The following is a 20,238-nucleotide window of genomic DNA, read 5'->3' as shown; positions in this document are numbered from 1 at the left end:
TTGTTGGTATTGATGGAAAAGAGCCCAACAATCTGGAGAATCGATAACAGCATTCCTCGAATCCTTAGATACTTATAGACAAAATTGTCTAGACTATGTGAAATCTACCGTATTTTTCGCTCCATAAGACACACCTGACATTAAGACGCACCTAGGATTCAAAGGGGGAAAATTAAAAAAAAAAAAATTGTGCTAAACCGGCTCTGTCCCTGGGCGTCTGTGCGTCTTATGGAGCAAATTAGGGGAGTGCATAACATTTTTTTTTCTCCCCATTTTGTTTTCGAGTCTGGGGAGGGCCATTTCGGTCCAATCCCCAGATCAGAAAACACTTATCGTTTTCTGGGACCCCCCCAAACCCTCCCCACATCCCAACCCTTTAAATTAACAACCCCCACCCTCCTGACCCCCCCCCCCCGCCCAAGACCTGCCAAATGAATTTACTACAATCCCCACACCCTCCTGACCCCCCCCCCCCCAAGACCTCCCAAAAGTCCCTGGTGGTCCAGCGGGGGTCCGGGAGCGATCTCCTGGACTTGGGCCGTCGGCTGCCAGTAATCAAAATGGCGCCTACGGCCCTTTGCCCTTACTATGTCACAAGGGCTAGAGTGAGTGACATAGTAAGGGCAAAGGGCCGTAGGCGCCATTTTGATTACTGGCAGCCGACGGCCCAAGTCCAGGAGATCGCTCCCGGACCCCCGCTGGACCACCAGGGACTTTTGGCAGGTCTTGGGGGAGTCAGGAGCGTGGGGGGGTTTTGTTAGATTTTTAGTTGTTTTTTTTATATTCGCTCCATAAGACGCACATACATTTTCCCCCCACTTTTGCGGGAAAAAAAGTGTCTTATGGATCGAAAAATACGGTATATATATATTACACAGAATAGAACACAGAAATGACATCAGAAAAAGGACCAAATGGTCTATCCAGTCTGCCCACCAAGCTTCTTATGGTAGTATCTGCATGCCATGCAGGTTACTCCCATGTTTCTCTTAAGGGTAGCAACCCCTACTCTGTGCAGTTATCCCCAAGCCTTACGCTTGATGTGCTTTGCTTATGGACTTGGCCATAGAACCAATCCTGTATTTTTTGCCTTATGGCTGCACATCAGCATCCTAGACAGTAAAAAAAAACAGGGCTCGTGTTGGTTGTTCTCTGAACCCAATTCCCTTTTTCCCCTGCAGTTGAAGAAGAAAGCAATGTTGAAGTTGCATCAAAAGTATCAAGACTTATTGGTTAAGGGTAGTAACAGCCACACCAGCAAGTTACCCCCATGCTTATCAATTCCCCACACCATAAGAGTCGGGGCCCTCCTTTGTTGCTGTCTGAATCCAATTCCCCTTTTCCCCTGCAGTTGAAGGAGAAAGCAAAATTGAGTTGCATCAAAAGCATCAAGACTTATTGGTTAAGGGTAGAAACCACCACCCCAGCAAGTTACCCCCATGCACTCTTTACCTCATTTCCATCTTTTACCCCTTAGGGAGCCACAGTGTTTATCCCATGCTCCTTTGAATTCTTTCACAGTTTTTGTCTTCACCACCACCTCCGGAAGGGCGTTCCAGGCATCCACCACCCTCTCCGTGAATAAATATTTTCTGACTTTGGTTCTAAGTCATCCTCCCTGGAGTTTAATTTCATGACCCCTAGGTTCTACTGATTTCTTTCCAACGGAAAAGGTTTGACATCTGTGCATCATTAAAATCTTTCAAGTATCTGAATGTCTGCATCATATTTCCCCTGCACTTCCTTTCTTCCAGGGTGTACATATTCAGATCCTTCAGCCTTGCCTCATAAGTCTTCCAATATTGACCCCACACCATTTTGGTTGCCCTTCTCTGGACTACCTCCATCCTATCTCTATCATTTTTGCGATAAGGGCTCCAGAACTGAACACAGTACTCAAGGTGAGGCCTCACCAAGGACCTCAACAAGGGAATTATCACTTTTTTCTTATTGGTTATTCCTCTCTCTATGCAGCCCAGCATTCTTTGGCTTTTGCTATCGCTTTGTCACAGTGCTTTGCCATCTTCAGATTGCTTCTCTTGGTCTGTGCACATCAGTCTTTCATCTCCCATCACAGAGGGCTCTTTTGGATTACTGCATCCCAGACGCAAGACTCTGCACTTCTTGGCATTTAATCCCAGTTGCAAATCCTCAACCAATCTTCAAGCTTTCTTAAATCACTCTTCATTCTCTCTACTCCTTCAAGCATGTCCACTCTGTTGCAGATTTTAGTATCATCTGCAAATAGACAAATTTTACCTTCTATCCTGTATGCAATATCGCTCACAAAGATATTGAACAGAACTGGTCCCAATATCGATCCCTGTGGCACTTTATTTAACATGGCTCTCTCTTCAGAGTAGGTTCCATTTCCCCACTACAAGCTGTCTTCTATTAGTCAGCCGGTTTGTAATCCATGCCACCACTTTGGTGCTCACTCACAAGCTTCTCGTTTTATTCACAAGCTTCCTATGTGGGAACATATCAAAAGCTTTGCCTAAATCCAAGCAGATGACATTGAACAATCTTCCTTGATCCAATTTTCTAGTCACCCAATCAAACAAAATGTATCAGATTTGTCTGACAGGACCTTCCTCTCGAGAATCCATGCTGCCTTGAGTCCAGCAGCTTACTGGATTGTAGATAGTTCAGTATTCTTTCTTTCAGGAGCATTTCCTTTAATTTTCCTACCACCGAGGTGAGGCTAACCGGCCTTAGTTTCTAGCCTCCTGTTACCATGCTTATGAAGTGGGACCACAACTGCTCTTCTCCAATCTTTCAGCACCACTCCTATTTTCAGGGATCTATTGAACAGGTCTTTCAGCAGACCCGCCAGGACATCTGAGTTCCTCTAGTATCCTGGAATGTTCCTCGTCTGGTCCATGACCTTGTCCACTTTCATTTTTCCTAGCTCTTACCATACATTCTTTTCTGTAAAAGGAGTTGTGTCTACCCCATTCCCATCTACGGTCTTGTCAACCAGTGATGGTCCTTGTCCAGAGTCTTCTTTAATGAATACCAAACTGAAGTATTTGTTTACTATTTCTGTCATTTCTTCATCTGTTTCTACATATTGCTCCTCGTCAACTTTCAATTTCACTATATCACTTCCAGCTTTCCTTTTTTCTCATATCTGAAAAATGTTTTGTCACCTCTCTTATCCTCTTTGGCAATCCTTTCTTCTGCTTGACCTTTTGCTTTCCTGATTTATTTCCCTCAGTTTTGCAGGTATTCTTCCCTGTGTTCCTCTTTTTGGGATCTTTTACACTTGCTGAACGCTGATCTTTTTGCCTTTATTTTTTCAGACACTTCCTTTGAGAACCAAATCAGTTTCTTTTTCCTTGTAGTTTTGAAAAAGAAATAGATTAGTTGAACTTGGAGACTTCTCAGGAAATTTGGCGCACTGAATTTAGCAGAGACTGATCTGCTAATTAGTGCAAATGCTGTTCAAGTCAAATTAGTGGCTTCTTTAAAGGGATTCTCTGATTAACATAAACAAGAGGTCAAGAAAAAACAAATTGGAGGCTTAATAGTAAAATGTTCAGAGTCTGCTCAACAATTTATACCAATGCAATCTGGGGAAATGAATGCTGGCTTAACATTCATAAAGAAAGGCAAAATTGCTGGAAAAGATGGTACTTCAGATTTTCTACACCATCTTGACCCACTGGCAGAGAAACATGACAGCAGAAAAAAAAAGACCATGTGGCCTTCCTAGTCTGCCCAACTGCTCAGCTCTACAATCCCTATCACTCTCAGAGATCCCCTGTGCTTTCCCATGAATTCAGATCATCTCCAAGGGAAGGCTGAGCCTACCATTCACCATGCTTACTATACAGAAATATTTACTTATATTACTCCTAAGTCCACCCCTTTCACCCCTATCCCACGAACCCTTGTTCCAGAGCCGCCTCTCTGTCAAAAATAGCCTGGCTGCTGTGCATTGATATCTTAGAGGTATTTAAATGTCTCTATTCTATAACCCCCTTTCCTACCTTTTCTCCAAGGTATATATGTTCAGATCTTTAAGTATGTCCCCCCATATGTTTTATAACAAAGACCACTGAACATTTTCTCTAGGCAGACGCCTTTAAGTTTATATTCTTTTGAAGGTGCGGTCTCCAGAATCATACACTATTCCAAATGAGGTCTCACCAGCGATTTATACAGGAACACCACCACCTTTTTTCTGCTGATCATTCCTCTCCCTATAAACCCAATCTTTCTGGCTTTCCCCATCACCTTATCCACCTACTTGGCCACTTTAAGATCATCAGATACGATCACCCCCAGATGCTGCTCTTTTGACCACCCCCTTGGGTTTTTGCAGCTCAAATGCATGATTCAGCAATGGCTTTTGATACACAGAAAATTCCTTACACTATTCCCTCAAAAGTTGTCAAAAGCATGCTTCAAAGAAAGGGCAAAACTGTTACTGGCACTGGAAAGTGGAGACTCTACTTTGCTGAATCTATTCTTCCAAACCCAAATCAGAAAAAGCTGACATGCATAGCAGACTAAAATGAGCAACTGTGCTTCATGATATCCAAAAGAAATAAATCCCTCGAGCCACGCAGGTAACAAACACTACAAGTAAAACAGTGACGTGCTGCTGTGTTATTTATAATTCAGCATGTTACTAATGCATTGCTGAGCTCACCATGACAGATCTGGGCATTGCAGGTTTAAAAGCAGAGCAGAAGTCCAGAAGCCTCTTCTCATAGTATCGACAAATTGTCAACTCTTCATGTGGCTCAAGAAATGGGGCATCAGCTGGTAGTACCTTTCAGAAAACAAGATAAAAGATAGGGCAACAGCTCAGGAATTATGTTCTTCGTTTAGTTCAGTCTGCAAAAATCTCACTTCCCTGAATAAAAGATCTCTTTTTAAAATATGTGAATGGTAATGATTTAAACTTCAATTAAAATTATTAAAATAATATGTATGTGAATGGCACAGAATACCATAAAATTGTACACTAACATTCTGTACTATTGTGCAGAGCATGTTTGGTAAGAAAACTGAGGGCCTGGCTTATCAAAGAATGTCTATGCCTGAGAGAAAAACCACTGATAAATTTCCTCCCTAGGCTTTTTAGCATACTCAATAGACAAATTTAAAGGTGGGTTGCCTTTGAAAAAAGCACAGCAAATATGCTTTGTTCTGCCATACCCACAGGTTTATTACCCATAATCTAGGATGTGACAACTAAGGAGAAATTACTACTTGCCAGATAATTTTCTTTTCTTTAATGAAGACAGGTTAATCCTCACCAGTGGATTATGCACCTCTACCAGCAGATGGAGAAAGCTGACGTCACGGTAGACATACCCCTGCACCGACATCAGCCCACCAGTATTCTCTGCAAAATCAACTGCGGGACAACTAAACAATACATGAAGATAACTTAGACAACCATTCAAGCACTCAGGAAGACACTGAGCTCAGACAAGGAGCGTAATATTACTAAATCCAGGGATTGGATCTGACATTTACCAGTAATCCCCGGAAACACAGCCACACAGGAGGACAACTGCACCACCATCTTGCAGCCAAGGGTGGGAAGGTGGATTAAACTGTCTTCATTAAAGAAAAGGAAATTATCATGTAAGTAGTAATTTCTCCTTTCTTAGCATTCAGACAGGTTAATCCACTTTAGTGGGATATACCAAAGCTACTCCCAAACAGGGCGGGAGGTTGCCCGTGGTCCAATCAACACCGCACGCGTGAAAGTTGCATCCTCCCGGGCCTGTACATCCAGACGATAATGCCTGGAAAAGGTGTGTAAGGAGGAGCATGTTGCAGCTCGACAAATCTCAATGAGAGACAACAATCTAATCTCTACCCATGACACTGCCTGAGCCCTAACCTGATTAGGCAATGGCTACTCGGCATCCACATACGCGGCTTTGATAACCTCCTTAATCCAGCGGGCTATTGTAGCCCGTGACGCTGGCCTTCCTTACTTCCCACCGCTGCCATCCCGGGAGCAAACGCGGAGGGAGCACCTCCTGCGCTGCTCTCCTCTCAACAGCCCTGCCTGCGGCACTCGGCATTGTGGCATGGTGGAGACGCAGCTGGCGTTCCCCTCGTGGCAGATACGCCCACCGGTGGCCTCTTCTTTCTGAATTCTCCAGGCACGTGCGCTCACCTCTCTGCTTGATTTAAAGAGCCCACGGCACGCTCAGGCTGCGGGCCCGTCCTGGTGACGTCATTCACCAGGACCTATTTGCAACAGGTTCTCTCACTTCGTGTTGCCTCCTGGTGATTCTTCAAGTTCCTGATTTCCCTTCCCGTCGGATTGACTTTGAACCACGACCCCTGCATTGCCTGACTACGCTACTGAGTCTCTCCGAGCCACGACCCCTGAATTGCCTGATTACGTTTGACTATCTCCTCGCTCTGACCTCTGCCTTGTTTGCCACCCGCTTCTAGATCGCCGCCAGCCCCTGACCCAAGCTTGCCCTACGACACCTCGTCAGTCTACATGCTGGACTTGACCTACTCAGGCTTCGGCCTGCTCTTGCTCGGGCGCCCCTTGTCTAACTCTTGTTCCTTTGGCGCCCGGGTCTCCAGGACGCCGCCTCAAGTACAGAGCTCCTCTCTCCTTTGTTGCTGCCTTTGGGCTGACCTCGATCTTTCCATCGACGACGACGTACGGAAGCCCACCTAAGTCCAGCCGGCCCCAGCACCCAAAGGCTCAACCCACGGGGAACGAGGGCTGGTATTGGTGAAGCACCAGCCAGGCTCCGTCCATCAGCCCACTCCGCCTGCTGACGGTGGGGACCCGGGGAATCCTTCCTTCGGGTTGCGTCAACCCCACCCTGGCCCTTTGGCCGGCGCAACATTAGGCATCTTTGCTACCGGCACCATGAATGAACACCTGCTAGCAGCATACTCCCAAAAGTGTCTGACAATTGTGCGCTCAGCTGCGCGCCCGCACAAGTGAGCCTGGATAGAGCGCTCAAAAACAAGCTCTGTCCAATAAGCGCACACTATGGATGCCCAAAACCTAGGCACCCCCCGAGCGCCCAGACGCACATGAACCAATGTCAGTCACTGTTTCATGGCAGACGTGTATAGAAAAGCACGCAAACTCCACTGCAGCCTACCACATGGCGTTTCACCGAAGCCTGAGAGCGAGGCCTAGCCAAAAAGGCTGCTCAACCCACTAAGCTGCCACGAGTCCCCCGGCTGCCCCAGAGACAGGAATGGACGTCGGGGGCAAGGAATCCCTAAAATTAACTCCCCTTCTTTTTATATATATTTACTCTTTACCTGAGCTCAGCTGGTCCCAGCCAAGTACAGAGCCAGTCTCCAGCGGCAGGGGGAGAGGGAAAAGGCCTGTACTGCTGCACTCTGTTTCCTGCTGTTTGTCTCTCTACTGCTAAGTCCACGCCAGAAAACCAGCTACCGGACCAAGGCACTATACTGAGGGAGAGATCCGCAGATATCATCTCAGGAAAATTCGACTGAAGGTATCACCACAGGAGAGCAGGGCAAATTAATTTTCCTTCTAAAAGTATTTTTTTTTTCAAACAATCCGCACTAGGGAGATGGACATCCACCATCTGCTGGAGATGGAGAATACTGGCGGGCTGATGAAAGCGCAGGGGTATATATACCGTGAGGTCAGCTTTGCGCCATCTTCATCTGCTGGTAGAGGTGCATAACCCACTGGTGTGGCTTAACCCATATGAATGCTAAGAAACTTTATAATAATAATAATCACCTAGGTGGATACTTTCTTATTCAGTGCACCAAGGAGTTTTCCAGTAAAAAATGTGCATGTGTGAACAGGTTTGTGTCCTCTCAAGCAAATCATCATATTTTTATAAACGATGGAAACAACTCCTAGTCAGAGGTGGAGTAGATTTAGTGCAGAAAGCATTTTTTGTGCACCTAAGTCATATGTTATGTGCATAAATCATGTTTTCTTTACAAATTTTCAAGCTCTTCCAAGAAATTTGTCACTATTTAGGGTAGGAGCAGGCAACTCCAGTCTTTGAAAGTTTCAAATATGTCAGATTTTTAAAATACACCCACAATAAACATGCATGAAATATTTACAAACATTTGATCTAAGGTATAGCTGGAAAAATAACAGGCACGTGGGTGTCTAAAGTTCAGCACATGCCACTGGGCAGAAGAGCCAGGGCTAGCAGCAGTATAAATAGGGATTAGGTTCATCTGTCATCCTGCAGAAGAGAGGATGTGGGAGGCAAAAAAGGTAAGATGGTTAGATGAGAACAAAAAAATCATGAAAAATAAGATTAAAAAAGTATTTTCCTCCAGTTCCTAAAGATTTTGGCTGGCCCCTAAGTTTTCTAAGATCATTTCCATGCCTGGTTTAAAAAGCCAGTGAATATACATAATGTTAGTTACCTTGAAAATCAGATTCTTTTCAGGTTCTCGAGGACTAGAGCTGCCTGCCCCAATTTAAGGACTTTCTCTTTAATGAGATTAATATCTAGATTTTGGGAAAGGGAAGCAGAGGGTATAAGGTGGAATGACTGTTTCATCTGCATGTGCAACTGAACAAATTACACTGTCAAAAAGGAACCCAAGTAATCAGAGAAAATTATTACACTAGTTAAAATGTTGATACATATATAAGCAAACAATTTTACTACCAAGCTTTTCTAAGTACTTTTCTGCCACCTAGGATTTGGGTGTCTTTTTAGCCTGGCTCGCAGCTACTACATGTATTTTCTGCACTCTCACAGTTATTTAATTTGTGTGTTCTTAAAATTTTTTTTTACATCTTATAAAGGGGAAAGGTTATTTCTTTTTATGGTTATTAGTAGAACTGTAAAAATCTAAGGTCTCTTAGGTTCCCAAAATTTGTATCACTGTAAAAATAATTGTTTTAACAGAGATTCACAGAGAAACTGCAACTGCTCTCTCTCTGTCCAGTACATGTAAACGCAGTTTAAGAAAAAAAAACATCCACAATTTCAGACATTTCTTAGTGTTTACAACCTATGACACACAGATGATTAGGATTCTCCATCCAGGATCTGAAACCATGGAATCATTCCCGATGCTGCGGTCCATCTCTGTGGTAGCCGATTCGGCAGGTAATATGACCCAAGAGCATTGACAAGGGAAAACGAGCCGATTGGCTGGGCCTTGTGGTCCTCTACTATCTATCTCTGTCATATTCTGTTCCTACCTCATTTCCATGTTCTACTTCCGACAACTTCAAACGGGATCTACATAGCTATTTAATATCTGTGCTTTTCTTCCCCCCGCCCCCGCTGTTTGACTTCCAGCGTGCTCCCTATACTCCGATCCCGCTTCCCCTTCCATCTTAGCTCAACTCCGAATTGATCACAAAAGTTCTGTGGCGTTTTTGTTGTTTTCACCTTGCCAACGGCGGAGACTTTGGCCCTGACCCTGGCGTTCGCCTGGGCCCGGAGACGCCCCGGCTCCTGCTCGCTGGTGAAAGTCCAGTGCAGCCGCTGGGTGCTGCTGTGATACATGGCGTGCCGCCGCCGCCTCCTCGCAGACCGGGGCTGAGCAGCAGCCGCAGATCGCTCGCTACTCTCTCTCTAGCCCCTGCCACTCGCGCGCCGCGGAAGACGTCCGGGTGAGCGTCTGACGTCACGGAGCCGACGGGGGGAGGGCCCGCTTCTCGCGGAGTAGCTCTCCGTCTCCCGCCTATCGCCGCAAGCGAATGAGGCCTCGGAGGCAGCGAGAGGAAATTCCTGTATTTTCGAAAGCTCTAATTGGGGGGAGGCTGCGCTCTGATCACGTGAGACATTCTGCAGGCATATTTGATTTGGGCAAGAAGTCGCTGGTATCTAGTAACTGTCATGCTTATGTTACAGGCTGAAAGCAAAGTTCCTGTACATACCCAGATCATTCCAGACCAGTGGGTTTATGCATCCCTACCAGCAGATGGAGGCAGAGAACAAACGTTTGGGACACTTTTACATAACGGAGAGTGCTGCTTGCAGTCCCTCAGTATTTCTGTCTCCAGCAGCTGGTAGATGTGCAAAACCTGCAGTCCTGATTGAGAGTTGGAGTTTGGACGTTAGAAGTTGAGCAGCTTCTCGAGGTGTTAGGTTCCTTTGTGGGCCATCCCTTGAGTGAAGCCAGGCAAATAGGGGCTTGGATGCCCCTGGCTGTGCTAGCCTGTGGTAACGGAGACTCTGATAGCGCAGATCGGGACATTTAGGCAGCGGGAACTATCGAGTGCCGTAGGAGGAGGAGGGGCAACTGTCATGATTTGATGTTTTTTCCCCTGCGGGAAAACTTTGACTGTGCCACTTGATTTTGGCGCATTCCTCGGCCTGCTGTGGCTCCGGCGCATGCTGCTTGCGAGCGTGCAGGCCAGTCGAGCTCCCTCATGGTGTGGCCTGCTTGTTAAAGGCAAGGTTTTGACTGCGCGGAGGTATGGCTGCTTGGCGCCATGGCGACACCTTGTGTGGCCACGTGCAGGGCCTGTGGCCCTGATTGTCCCATCTTGATTCCCACTTCCTATGCACAGGTTGTGCTTCAGAGCAGAGGGATCTGGTGGGGGGGTCAAAGTCAGGAAAATCTTTCCACGCTTCAGGAGTTGCGATTGTAGTGCAGGGGAGAGGGGCCTGCGAGGATCATGGTGTGGGGGCTGTTCTGGGCTAGGGCACCAGCAATTCTCCCCCTCCTCTTTTTCCTGTGGTGCAGGATGCTGAGGGTGACCATGAGGAGGGAGCAGATTCGGAGGACAACCTCTTCCTTCAGGAGATGGACGATCCGGAGGATTTCTCCCCACAGGGCCTTCCTGGCTAGGAAGGGGGTAGGAGTCAAGAGATCCAGGATGCATCATTCCGGCTCACCCAAAAAAACGAGGATGGCATCGGAGGACATTTCAGGTGATTTAGAGCAGGCAAACACTCCAGGGACCTGGATAGTTTGGATGAGTCTTTGGATCTGGTGTTACCGCAGGGAGAGGATCCTGATGGGGGTCAGCTTCTGGATCCTGATTTGAGTAAGGATGATCCGGATCTTGAAACCGTTCCGGAGGGGGATGACCCTTGGGTGATCCGGCTATTTAAGAAGGAGGAACTGCAGCCTTTCATTCCTTAAGTGTTGGAGGAATTGCGTTTTAAGCAGACTCAGGAGGAGTCGGATAATGAGGTTGTCAATCTGGTCCTAAATGGACTGCAAGGTCCGCCTGCGGCCTTTCCATTGCCTAGGAAGATACAATAAGTTGGGAGTGGGATTTTCCAGAGGCAGGCTTAAAGGTCGGTTGGGCTATGGCAAAGCTCTATCCTTTGATGGATGAACATTTGGAACGTCTAAAGACACCTAAGTTAGATGTGGCAGTCTCGTCTGTGACCAAAAAGACCATGATTCCAGTTGCAGGTTCGGCTGCACTTAAGGATGTGCAGGACCACACGTTGGAGGTTCAGTTGAAGCGCACGTTTGAGGTGTCTGCCTTAAGCCTTCGAGCCATGGTGTGTGCTAGTATGATGCAGTGGGCCTGTTTATGCTGGATTCAGAAGTCGCAGGAGCAGGCACCTAGCGGGATGATCAGTCCCGTCCAGTCGGCTCAGCTGGAAGCTGGAGTGGCTTATGTAGCTGATGCACTGTACGATTTTGTGCGTACCTCCTCCAGGAGTATGGTCTTGGCAGTTTCAGCGCACTGGCATCTTTGGTTACGCAATTGGTCAGCAAATTTGGCATCCAAGGCACAGCTGTGTAATTTCCCCTTTAAGGGAAAATTGCTGTTCAGGGAGGAACTGGATCAGCCGATGAAGTCCCTCTGGGAATCCAAGGGAAACAGTTTGCCTGAGGATAAGAAGAATTCTAAGAAGGTATTTCTACCCCGATCCTGGTTTTGGGATTCAAGGAGGTTTTATCCTGGAAGAGGGGCCGCGACCTTGGGGTTGAAGCAATCATCAGTTCATCAGCAGCCCTTTCAGGGCACCGGCAGATCCTCCAGAGGCACCTCTGGTCAGGGGATTGGAGGAGGTAAGGCCTCGCAATGAAGCCAGGCCCATCCACTCCTCACTGGAAGTGGTAAAGGACAGGTTGTCCCGTTTTTACGAGGATTGGAGCATGATCACTGCGGACTGGTGGGTGCTGGCCATCATAAGAGAGGGTTACATCTTAGAATTTTCGCGCCTGGTCAGAGAGGCCTTTCTGGAGTCCCACTGTTCGTCTTGCAGCAAAAGGGCACAGTAAACAGACTCTGCAAAGGTTGTTAAGCATAGAGGCCATCACTCCGGTTACGCTGAGCGAACAGGGACGGGGGAGGTACTCCATTTATTTTGTGGTGCCAAAGAAAGAGGGTACATTCCATCCTATTTTGGATTTGCTAAAGGTAAATATAGCTTTGCGAGTACCACGTTTCCGGATTGAGGCACTACGTACTGTAATAGCGGCGGTCTGAAAATTAGAATTCCTCGCGTCCCTGGATGTGACCGAAGCCTATCTACATATTCCCATTTGGGAAGACCATCAGAAGTTTCTCTGTTTTATGGTGCTGGGATGACACTTCCAGTTTTGGGCTCTTCCCTTTGGGTTGGTTACAGCTCCCCGAACCTTCACAAAGGTGATGGTAGTCATGGCGGCAGCCCTGAGTCGGGAAGGGATTCTGGTACATCCATATCTGGATGATTAGCTTATTTGGGCAAAGACGGAGGAAGAGTGCAGTCAGTTAGTGCAGCACGTAATGAACACCCTCAGTTGTCTGGGGTGGGTGATCAATGCGACAAAGAGTCACCTGGTATCGTCCCAATAATTGGAGTATCTAGGGGCCCATTTTGATACCCACCAAGGCAGGGTGTTGCTGATGGTAGACAGGTTGACGAAGTTGCAAGTGCAGTGACTTTTGAGTCTGTCAGTGCCAAAGGTCTGGGACTACCTGCAAGTTCTGGGCTCCATGGCCTTGACTTTGGATTTGATTCCATGGGCCTTTGCTCACATGTGTCCTATACAGAGAACTCTGTTGTCCAGGTGGAATCCATTGTCGGACGAGTATCATCTGCCATTGCCTCTGCAAGGAGAATCCAGATTCAGTCTTTCGTGGTGGCTATTGAGGAGCAACCTGGAGAAAGGAGTGGACCTGGAGCCCCCGGACTGGTTGATGGTCACCACAGATGCCAGCCTCAAGGGCTGGGAAGCGGTGTGCCTGGGTTGGTCTCCCCAGGGGATTTAGTCAACGACAGAAGCGTCTTGGTCGATCAGTCATCTGGAGACGAGTGTTTTCAGACAATGTGACGACAGTGGTATGCATCAATCGACAAGGAGGAACAAAGAGTCGTGCTTTTGCTTGGGTGATAATGCTGCACCCACACAACTTTTGTTTGTGTGGGTTGAGCATCATCTTGAGGGGATTGCAGCCTCACACATTGCGGGAGTGGACAGTGTACAGGCGGATATGGTTCCCTCCTTTTTGCCAAAAGTGGTATCTTCTTTTCATGTGAATCAGATGGTTGAGCTGCCGGCCTTTCCGGATTGTCATGTGGGTCTCCTCAGGGTAGGGATCTGCATCTCCTGGATATGCGTCGCACTCTGTTGCGTTATTTGAAAGTCACTAATAGTTTTCGGAGGTCGGATCACCTGTTTGTGTTGTTCGGCGGATCAAGAAGAGGCAAGAAAGCCTCTAAGGCCACGATTTCTAAATGGCTGAAGGAGACCATTTGTTCAGCCTATATTTGTAAGGGTCGTGAAGTTCTGGCAGGTCTCAAGGCGCATTCGTCTCGGGCACAAGCAACTTCCTGGGCGGAATGTCAGTTGGTGTCTCCTCAGGAGGTATGAAAGACTACAGTGTGGTCTTCATTACATACTTTCACCAAGTGTTACTATTTGGATGTTCGAGCGCAGGAGGATGCGTCTTGTGGTGAGAGTGCGTTAAGAGCGGGTCTTTCAGGTGCCTGCCTGGTATAGGGGTGCTTGGGTACATCCCACTGGTCTGGACTGATCTGGATATGTACGGGAAAGGAAAATTGGTTCTTATCTGCTAATTTTTGTTCCTGTAATACCATAGATCAGTCCAGAGACCCACCCATTGTTGCAGCCGAAAGACTGATTTTGTGTATTGTTTGGCTTGCCAGTTCAGGGGTTTCCAACCCTAGGTTAGATTTTTTCCAGTTTGCCTAAAAATGTGGGGAAGAGGGTCTACTTTTTGGCTTGTGTACAGGTCAATACTGAGGGACTGCAGGTGGCACTCTCTGTTATGTAGCAGTGTCCCCAAGTTTTGTTCTCTGCCTCCATCTGCTGGTAGGGATGCATTAACCCACTAGTCTGGACTGATCTGTATACTATGGAGTTGGGTTGGGTTGAGTTGAGAGGATTCTGGACATTTATTATAGCTTCAGAGGGCCTTATTTTGTACAGTTGCAATAATAACAAACACAAAATCCTGCAAGAAAACACATTCAGCACCTGTATAACAAATCTGCCATACCATAACTAGTAATTTATTAGATTTTATTGGTGTGACAGTTCTCCATTTGTTGCCAAAGTGATACACAAGATAATTAAAATAAAGAGGGGAAGAAATATTACAAAATAATAATATCAGTAAAGAAAATTACAGGTTACAGAAAGTACAAGGGTAATTCTCATCTTTTTGTGCTGGCCCATATTATCCCTGGTCAGATTACATTTCTGGCCTAATGGCAGGATGCACAGATTTCACTGCTTAACTGCTGTTTTCTCCAGGATTATACAGAGTTTTATTTATTTATTTATTAGCTTTTATATACCGACATTCGTGGGTACATCATGCCGGGGTTGTCCCTGCTTTTTCTTTTGTGGAATTTATTTTTTTTAATTTTGTCATCTTTGGGAAATGTGCATCTCTGATATGTTTGTATTTTGCACAGCTTGGGAGGAAATGTATAGTGGACAAGTGCAAGGTTTGCATATAGGGAAAAATAACTCTTGCTGCAGTAACACAATGTTAGGTTCCATATTAGGAGCTACCACCCAGGTAAAAGATCTAGGCATCATAGTGGATGATACTTTGAAATTGTTGGCTCAGTGTGCTGCAGCAGTCAAAAAAGCAAACAGAATGTTAGGAATTATTAGGAAGGGAATGGTTAACAAAACGGAAAATGTCATAATGCACCTGGTTGCCACATCTCAAAAAAGATATATTTGCGATGGAGAAGGTACAGAGAAGGGCAACCAAAATGATAAAGCGGATGAAACAGCTCCCCTATGAGGAAAGACTAAAGAGGTTAGGACTGTTCAGCTTGGAGAAAAGACGGCTGAGGGGGGATATGATAGAGGTGTTTAAAAGCATGAGAGGTCTAGAACGGGTAAATGTGAATCGGATATTTACTCTTTTGGATAATAGGACTAGGGGGCACTCCATGAAGTTAGTATGTGGCACATTTAAAACGAATCAGAGAAAGTTATTTTTCACTCAACTCACAATTAAACTCTGGAATTTGTTGCCAGGGATGTGGTTAGCTGAGTTTAAAAAAGGATTGGATAAGTTCTTGGAGAAGTCCAATACCTGCTATTAATTAAGTTGACTTAGAAAATAGCCGCTGCTATTACTAGCAACATTAACATGGGATAGACTTAGTTTTTAGTTACTTGCCAGGTTCTTATGGTCTGGATTGGCCACTGTTAGAGACAGGATGCGGGGCTTGATGGATCCTTGGTCTGACCCAGTATGGCATGTTCTTATGGTCTTAATGCAATATTTCTCTTGGCTTGTACATCTAATCCATAGAGTCTATGAGAGAACATAAAATCTATGTGGCTCCTGTGGAGCAGGTGCTGTAGACTCTGCTCAAAAGGAAGCCTGCACCCTTTTAGAATGAGCACAAAGCATCTTCGGAACCTGTTGACCCTTTAATAAAGGCTGAAGGGATCATCTGCTTGATTTACATAGATAATAAGAATTATGAACTGCCTTTTCCCTTGAGGTCTGCTGAATAACGGCCTCTCTTGTAGCTGAAAGGGTTTAGCCATCTTTTAAATACCTGAGGAAGGTTCAAAGAACCTTTAATAGGGAGAGAGACTATTCTTACCATCACATTCCCCTTTATGGGACACTGGAAGATAAATTGCCTGTTTAACTGAAGGCAAAAATTACCTTGGGTAAAAAGGATGACACCTTTAAGGAATATCCTTTGAGAATGTGTGGAGGAGACGAGTTCTAAGAACCAGATCCAGATTTCATTGGGGTACTGGAGCTCCAAGAGGAGGGCAAATACGCTTAACACCGAATGCCCCAGATCTGATGCCTATACCATGAAATAGCTGAAACTGGCACCCCCAGGAAATTAGGGGCTCAACCCTTCTCAAAAACCCTTTTGCAGGAAGATCAGCATAAACAGGATGACTGTCCGCTAGGGTAAAATGACTAGAGATATGAAAAAAGACTTGAGTCTAATCAACTCCAGCAGAAAGTCACTGCTAAAGAATATTCCTCTCTGAGCTATCACACTCAAGACTTAGGCTGACGAGACAAAACACAAAGCCATTTCCTGGCATACAAATACCAGGTCATAAGCAATCACTGAACTCTTTTTTTTTTTTTTAATAAAAGCATTTTGCTACTGCTACCTATTTTCACAGACACAAGCCTCAGATAGAGGGGGATCTGCCAAAGGCCTCCCTTACCAGACTTCTTGTCTCAACTAGGCCTTGTTCAATCAGATCCCAAAGGGAACCTGGGAGTCACAATTTGGGCCACTGCTCACCCAGGCCCTGAAGGGAATTCGGGAATCATGATCTGGACTACTGCTCAACCAGACCCCAAAGGGATTCTTTGGAGCTACAATCCAGGTCTGCTCCACTAGGGGAGCAACCTCAAAAATTGATGTCTTAGTTGCTGAGATCCTTCTGTACCAGGGAAAACAGCATGCAAGCTGTTTCCCCAGGAGCAAGCTACACCAGGGAGTTAGGAGCAAAGAAATTCTACTGCACCAGACCAATGTCTGTCCTCCATCTGCTGGAGATAGAGAAATATTAATGCTGGTGCAGCACCAGCTTGTATACCAAGTGATGATGTCACTGAAAAAAGGGCGTCTTCTCTATCTCCATTTACTAGTAAGTGGAGGTAACTCATTAGTCTGGACTGGTGTAGCAGGATGATTTAAAAAAAAAAAAAAAGGTGATGTTACACCATAGTGAACTTCAGAATCATGGAAAAGTTAGGTCAAACTAATTTTTAACCATGACTCTGAGGACCCAAGACAGGGTTCGGCTGAGTTGCTGCCAATTTATACATCCCTAGTGCTGTCACAGGATAAATTATATTTTGCAAGCAACTGGGGAGCAGGCTTCTAAGAAAACGAAAAAGTCATGGGATAGGAGGTGATGTCCTTTTGTGGATTACAAACTGGTTAAAAGACAGGAAACAGAGAGTAGGATTAAATGGTCAATTTTCTCAGTGGAAAAGGGTAAACAGTGGGGTGCCTCAGGGATCTGTACTTGGACCGGTGCTTTTCAATATATATAAATGATCTGGAAAGGAATACGACTAGTGAGGTTATCAAATTTGCGGATGATACAAAATTATTCAGAGTAGTTAAATCACAAGCGGACTGTGATACATTACAGGAGGACCTTGCAAGACTGGAAGATTGGGCATCCAAATGGCTGATGAAATTTAATGTGGACAAGTGCAAGGTGTTGCATATAGGGAAAAATAACCATTGCTGTAGTTACACGATGTTAGGTTCCATATTAGGAGCTACCACCCAGGAAAAAGATCCAGGCATCATAGTGGATAAGGATAAACACAAAAATAGATGCCTGGATCTTTTTCAATTGTTTATTAAAACAGAGACTTGTTCAAAATTGCCCGACTCAGGCCGAGTTTCGCGGTTCAAAAACCGCTGCCTCAGGGGCTTAAACACTCCACAGTCGTGAAAAAATCTCAGTATTGCATTTCTCTCCCAATATACAGTCAGTGATTGTCAGCAATGCTTAAAATCACTTCTGCAAACAGCGCAGAGACCTGGAGTGATGCGCTGTTTGCAGAAGTGATTTTAACCTTTATTCCCAAAGTTATGCCTGCCCCGGGCCGGCTGCTGGCGCGCCATGTTCCGGTCTGGGGGCTGGTCCGGAGGCCGCGGCCACCCCCCGGGCCGGAACCACGCCCACAGCCCCGCCCCCGGAACGCCCTTATCACGCGCCGGCTGTGACACGCCTCGACACGCCCCCCCAGGAAAGCCCCGGGACTTAACGGGCGTCCCGGGGCTTTGCGCACGCCGGCAGCCTATGCAACATAGGCTCGGTGCGCGCAGGGGGAGCTTGGGGCAGGTTTTCTGGGGGTACGCACGTATCCCTTTGAAAATCTGCCTCTATGGTTTCAGTGCATTTTGAATGAGTATACAGTGAACATACTGGAGATTTGAAGTTGATGCTTTTTTCCAAGGGAAGAGTCTTCTAACATTCCTTTTCCTTATATAACATTAAATAAATCAGGTAGCACATTATAACTGAACAGCTACTCACATGAAATTATCATAAACTGGAAAAAATAGTACAACCACAAAAAAAAGCAATATAAATCAGGAAGACTGTAGAACAAATGAAAATTAAAATAGAACCCGAAGTCTGAAGATAAGTACACCAATTTAATTATGAACTGCAGGAATGCTTGCTGAGCATATTTTTAGAAGACAAGAAAATTAGAAATGCAATGTTAATTTCACTAGCATTATAATCTCATTTTCATAACTAACTGTGAAGAGTTATTAATCACTAGTAGTAACCAATCAAGTGTAAAAGTTTGCAGACTATGAAAATGCTTTATTTGGCCATTAAAAATTGCAAATGCCAAAGTATTTGGCTAAAATCAAGTGTAGTGACATAAGATAGCAAACTTAAAAGACAATAATACTAAATATCAGTTCTTTTTTATTTCTTGTGACAATTTTGAAACATTTTATGTTCCCTAGTTGTTTATAGTTGGATCATTCAAACCTTTTTTGTTCTTATTCTGTGTTCATTCTTAGTACATGGTTCCTTGCTTTTATTAATGACTAGATATTTAGTGAGAATATTTATCTTTTTATTCTTGTTAAGGATCATTATTGATAGGATTACATTTGGGGACTCCTAAATTCAAGCAAAACTTCCTAGATTTAAATTCAATGTCATGCTGTGCCTTTAAGACTTAAAACCTATTCACAAGATATTCAGCAAATAAAATAAAATAATCAGAATAGACCTAACAAAAGATATTCAGTTCGTTGCTCACATCTTTCCATCAAGAGACAACTTTCATAGGACACTAGGCATAAATTTTCTTTATGCATACATTATAATCCCTGCCCTGCTATCATTACCTCATAACCTCACAATCCCTTTTATACATCAGTACAGCACAGCGAGGTTCAGTTCACTGGGAACTGAAGTCTTATATGTTACATACAAGGACTTTATCACTCCATCATTTATTCTGCACTATTATCATAACATAATAGTGTGAATTCTGCCTTCATACATTCTACTTCTGGCATGTTTACACCTTCTACACAAAAAGTTCTAAACCCAATTCTCAGGATTTGTAGTTAGTCTGGTTTTCAGGATATTCATAATGAATATACATGAGATATATTTGCATATTTATTTATTTGCTTTTATATACCAACATTCGTTGGCGTACATCACATCGGTTCACATTATAACAGAGGAATAGTATGACTGGATACAATTTATACATTGTAACATTAACTTTAAGAGGGGAACATTATAACAAACTTTATAACATTTGGCAAAAAACCTTAGTGATAGAAACAGGTAAGTTAAGCAAGTTGAGCAAGAATAAGGTAGGTATAAAGGATATGATGGGGACAACCTGAGTCAGAACATGCAAAATTTATAATGTAGAGGCGGTAGATGGAGTATGTACGGGGTGACATGAACCAGATTTAAATGGGAGGCTAGAGTGTATGGGAGAGGGAGAAATGGGGTGAGGGGAGGTAGGGGGGGAGGTGGAGCAAGGGGGGGGGGAGGGGTTAGGTGGGGTGTTGGTAGGCTTTTTGGAAAAGCCATGTTTTCAATTGCTTTTTGAAAGATTGGGTGGAGGGTTCCAGTCTGAGTTGGGAAGGCAGTTTGTTCCAGAGGGTGGGGCCAGCTACAGAGAAGGTATGTTGTCTGGTGGTGGTAAGGTGTGCTAGTTTTGTGTGGGGTATGATAAGGAGGCCTGTGTTTTGGGATCGCAGGTTTTTCTGGCATATAATGGAAGCAGTGCATGCAAGTATTTCTCATCCATATTCATTGTGGATATCTTGAAAAGCAGACTGTTTAGGGGACATTTGAGGACTG

General features: G+C 45.1%; 1 protein-coding gene across 3 annotated transcripts in view; it reads right to left on the bottom strand.

Moving 5' to 3' along the window:
- The window catches only part of CCNH (cyclin H), a 62,637-nt gene extending 52,945 nt beyond the window's left edge, over nt 1–9,692 (bottom strand). For 2 of the 3 annotated variants that reach the window (XM_029573667.1, XM_029573674.1), the window contains exons 1-2: nt 9,369–9,692; nt 4,661–4,783 (exon numbers count right to left, since the gene is read on the bottom strand). In XM_029573667.1, coding sequence (XP_029429527.1) covers nt 4,661–4,783; nt 9,369–9,485 — 240 coding nt within the window. In that variant the 5' untranslated portion in view covers nt 9,486–9,692. The remainder of the gene's footprint in view (nt 1–4,660; nt 4,784–9,368) is intronic. The other variant, XM_029573657.1, reaches the window with a different exon arrangement.
- Between the last annotated feature and the right edge of the window lie 10,546 nt (nt 9,693–20,238).

Source organism: Rhinatrema bivittatum, chromosome 1, assembly GCF_901001135.1.
Source record: "Rhinatrema bivittatum chromosome 1, aRhiBiv1.1, whole genome shotgun sequence".
In the NCBI taxonomy this organism is placed as follows: Eukaryota; Metazoa; Chordata; class Amphibia; order Gymnophiona; family Rhinatrematidae; genus Rhinatrema; species Rhinatrema bivittatum.
Note: the sequence above shows the minus strand (reverse complement) of the source record. Positions and strands in the feature narration are given on the sequence as shown.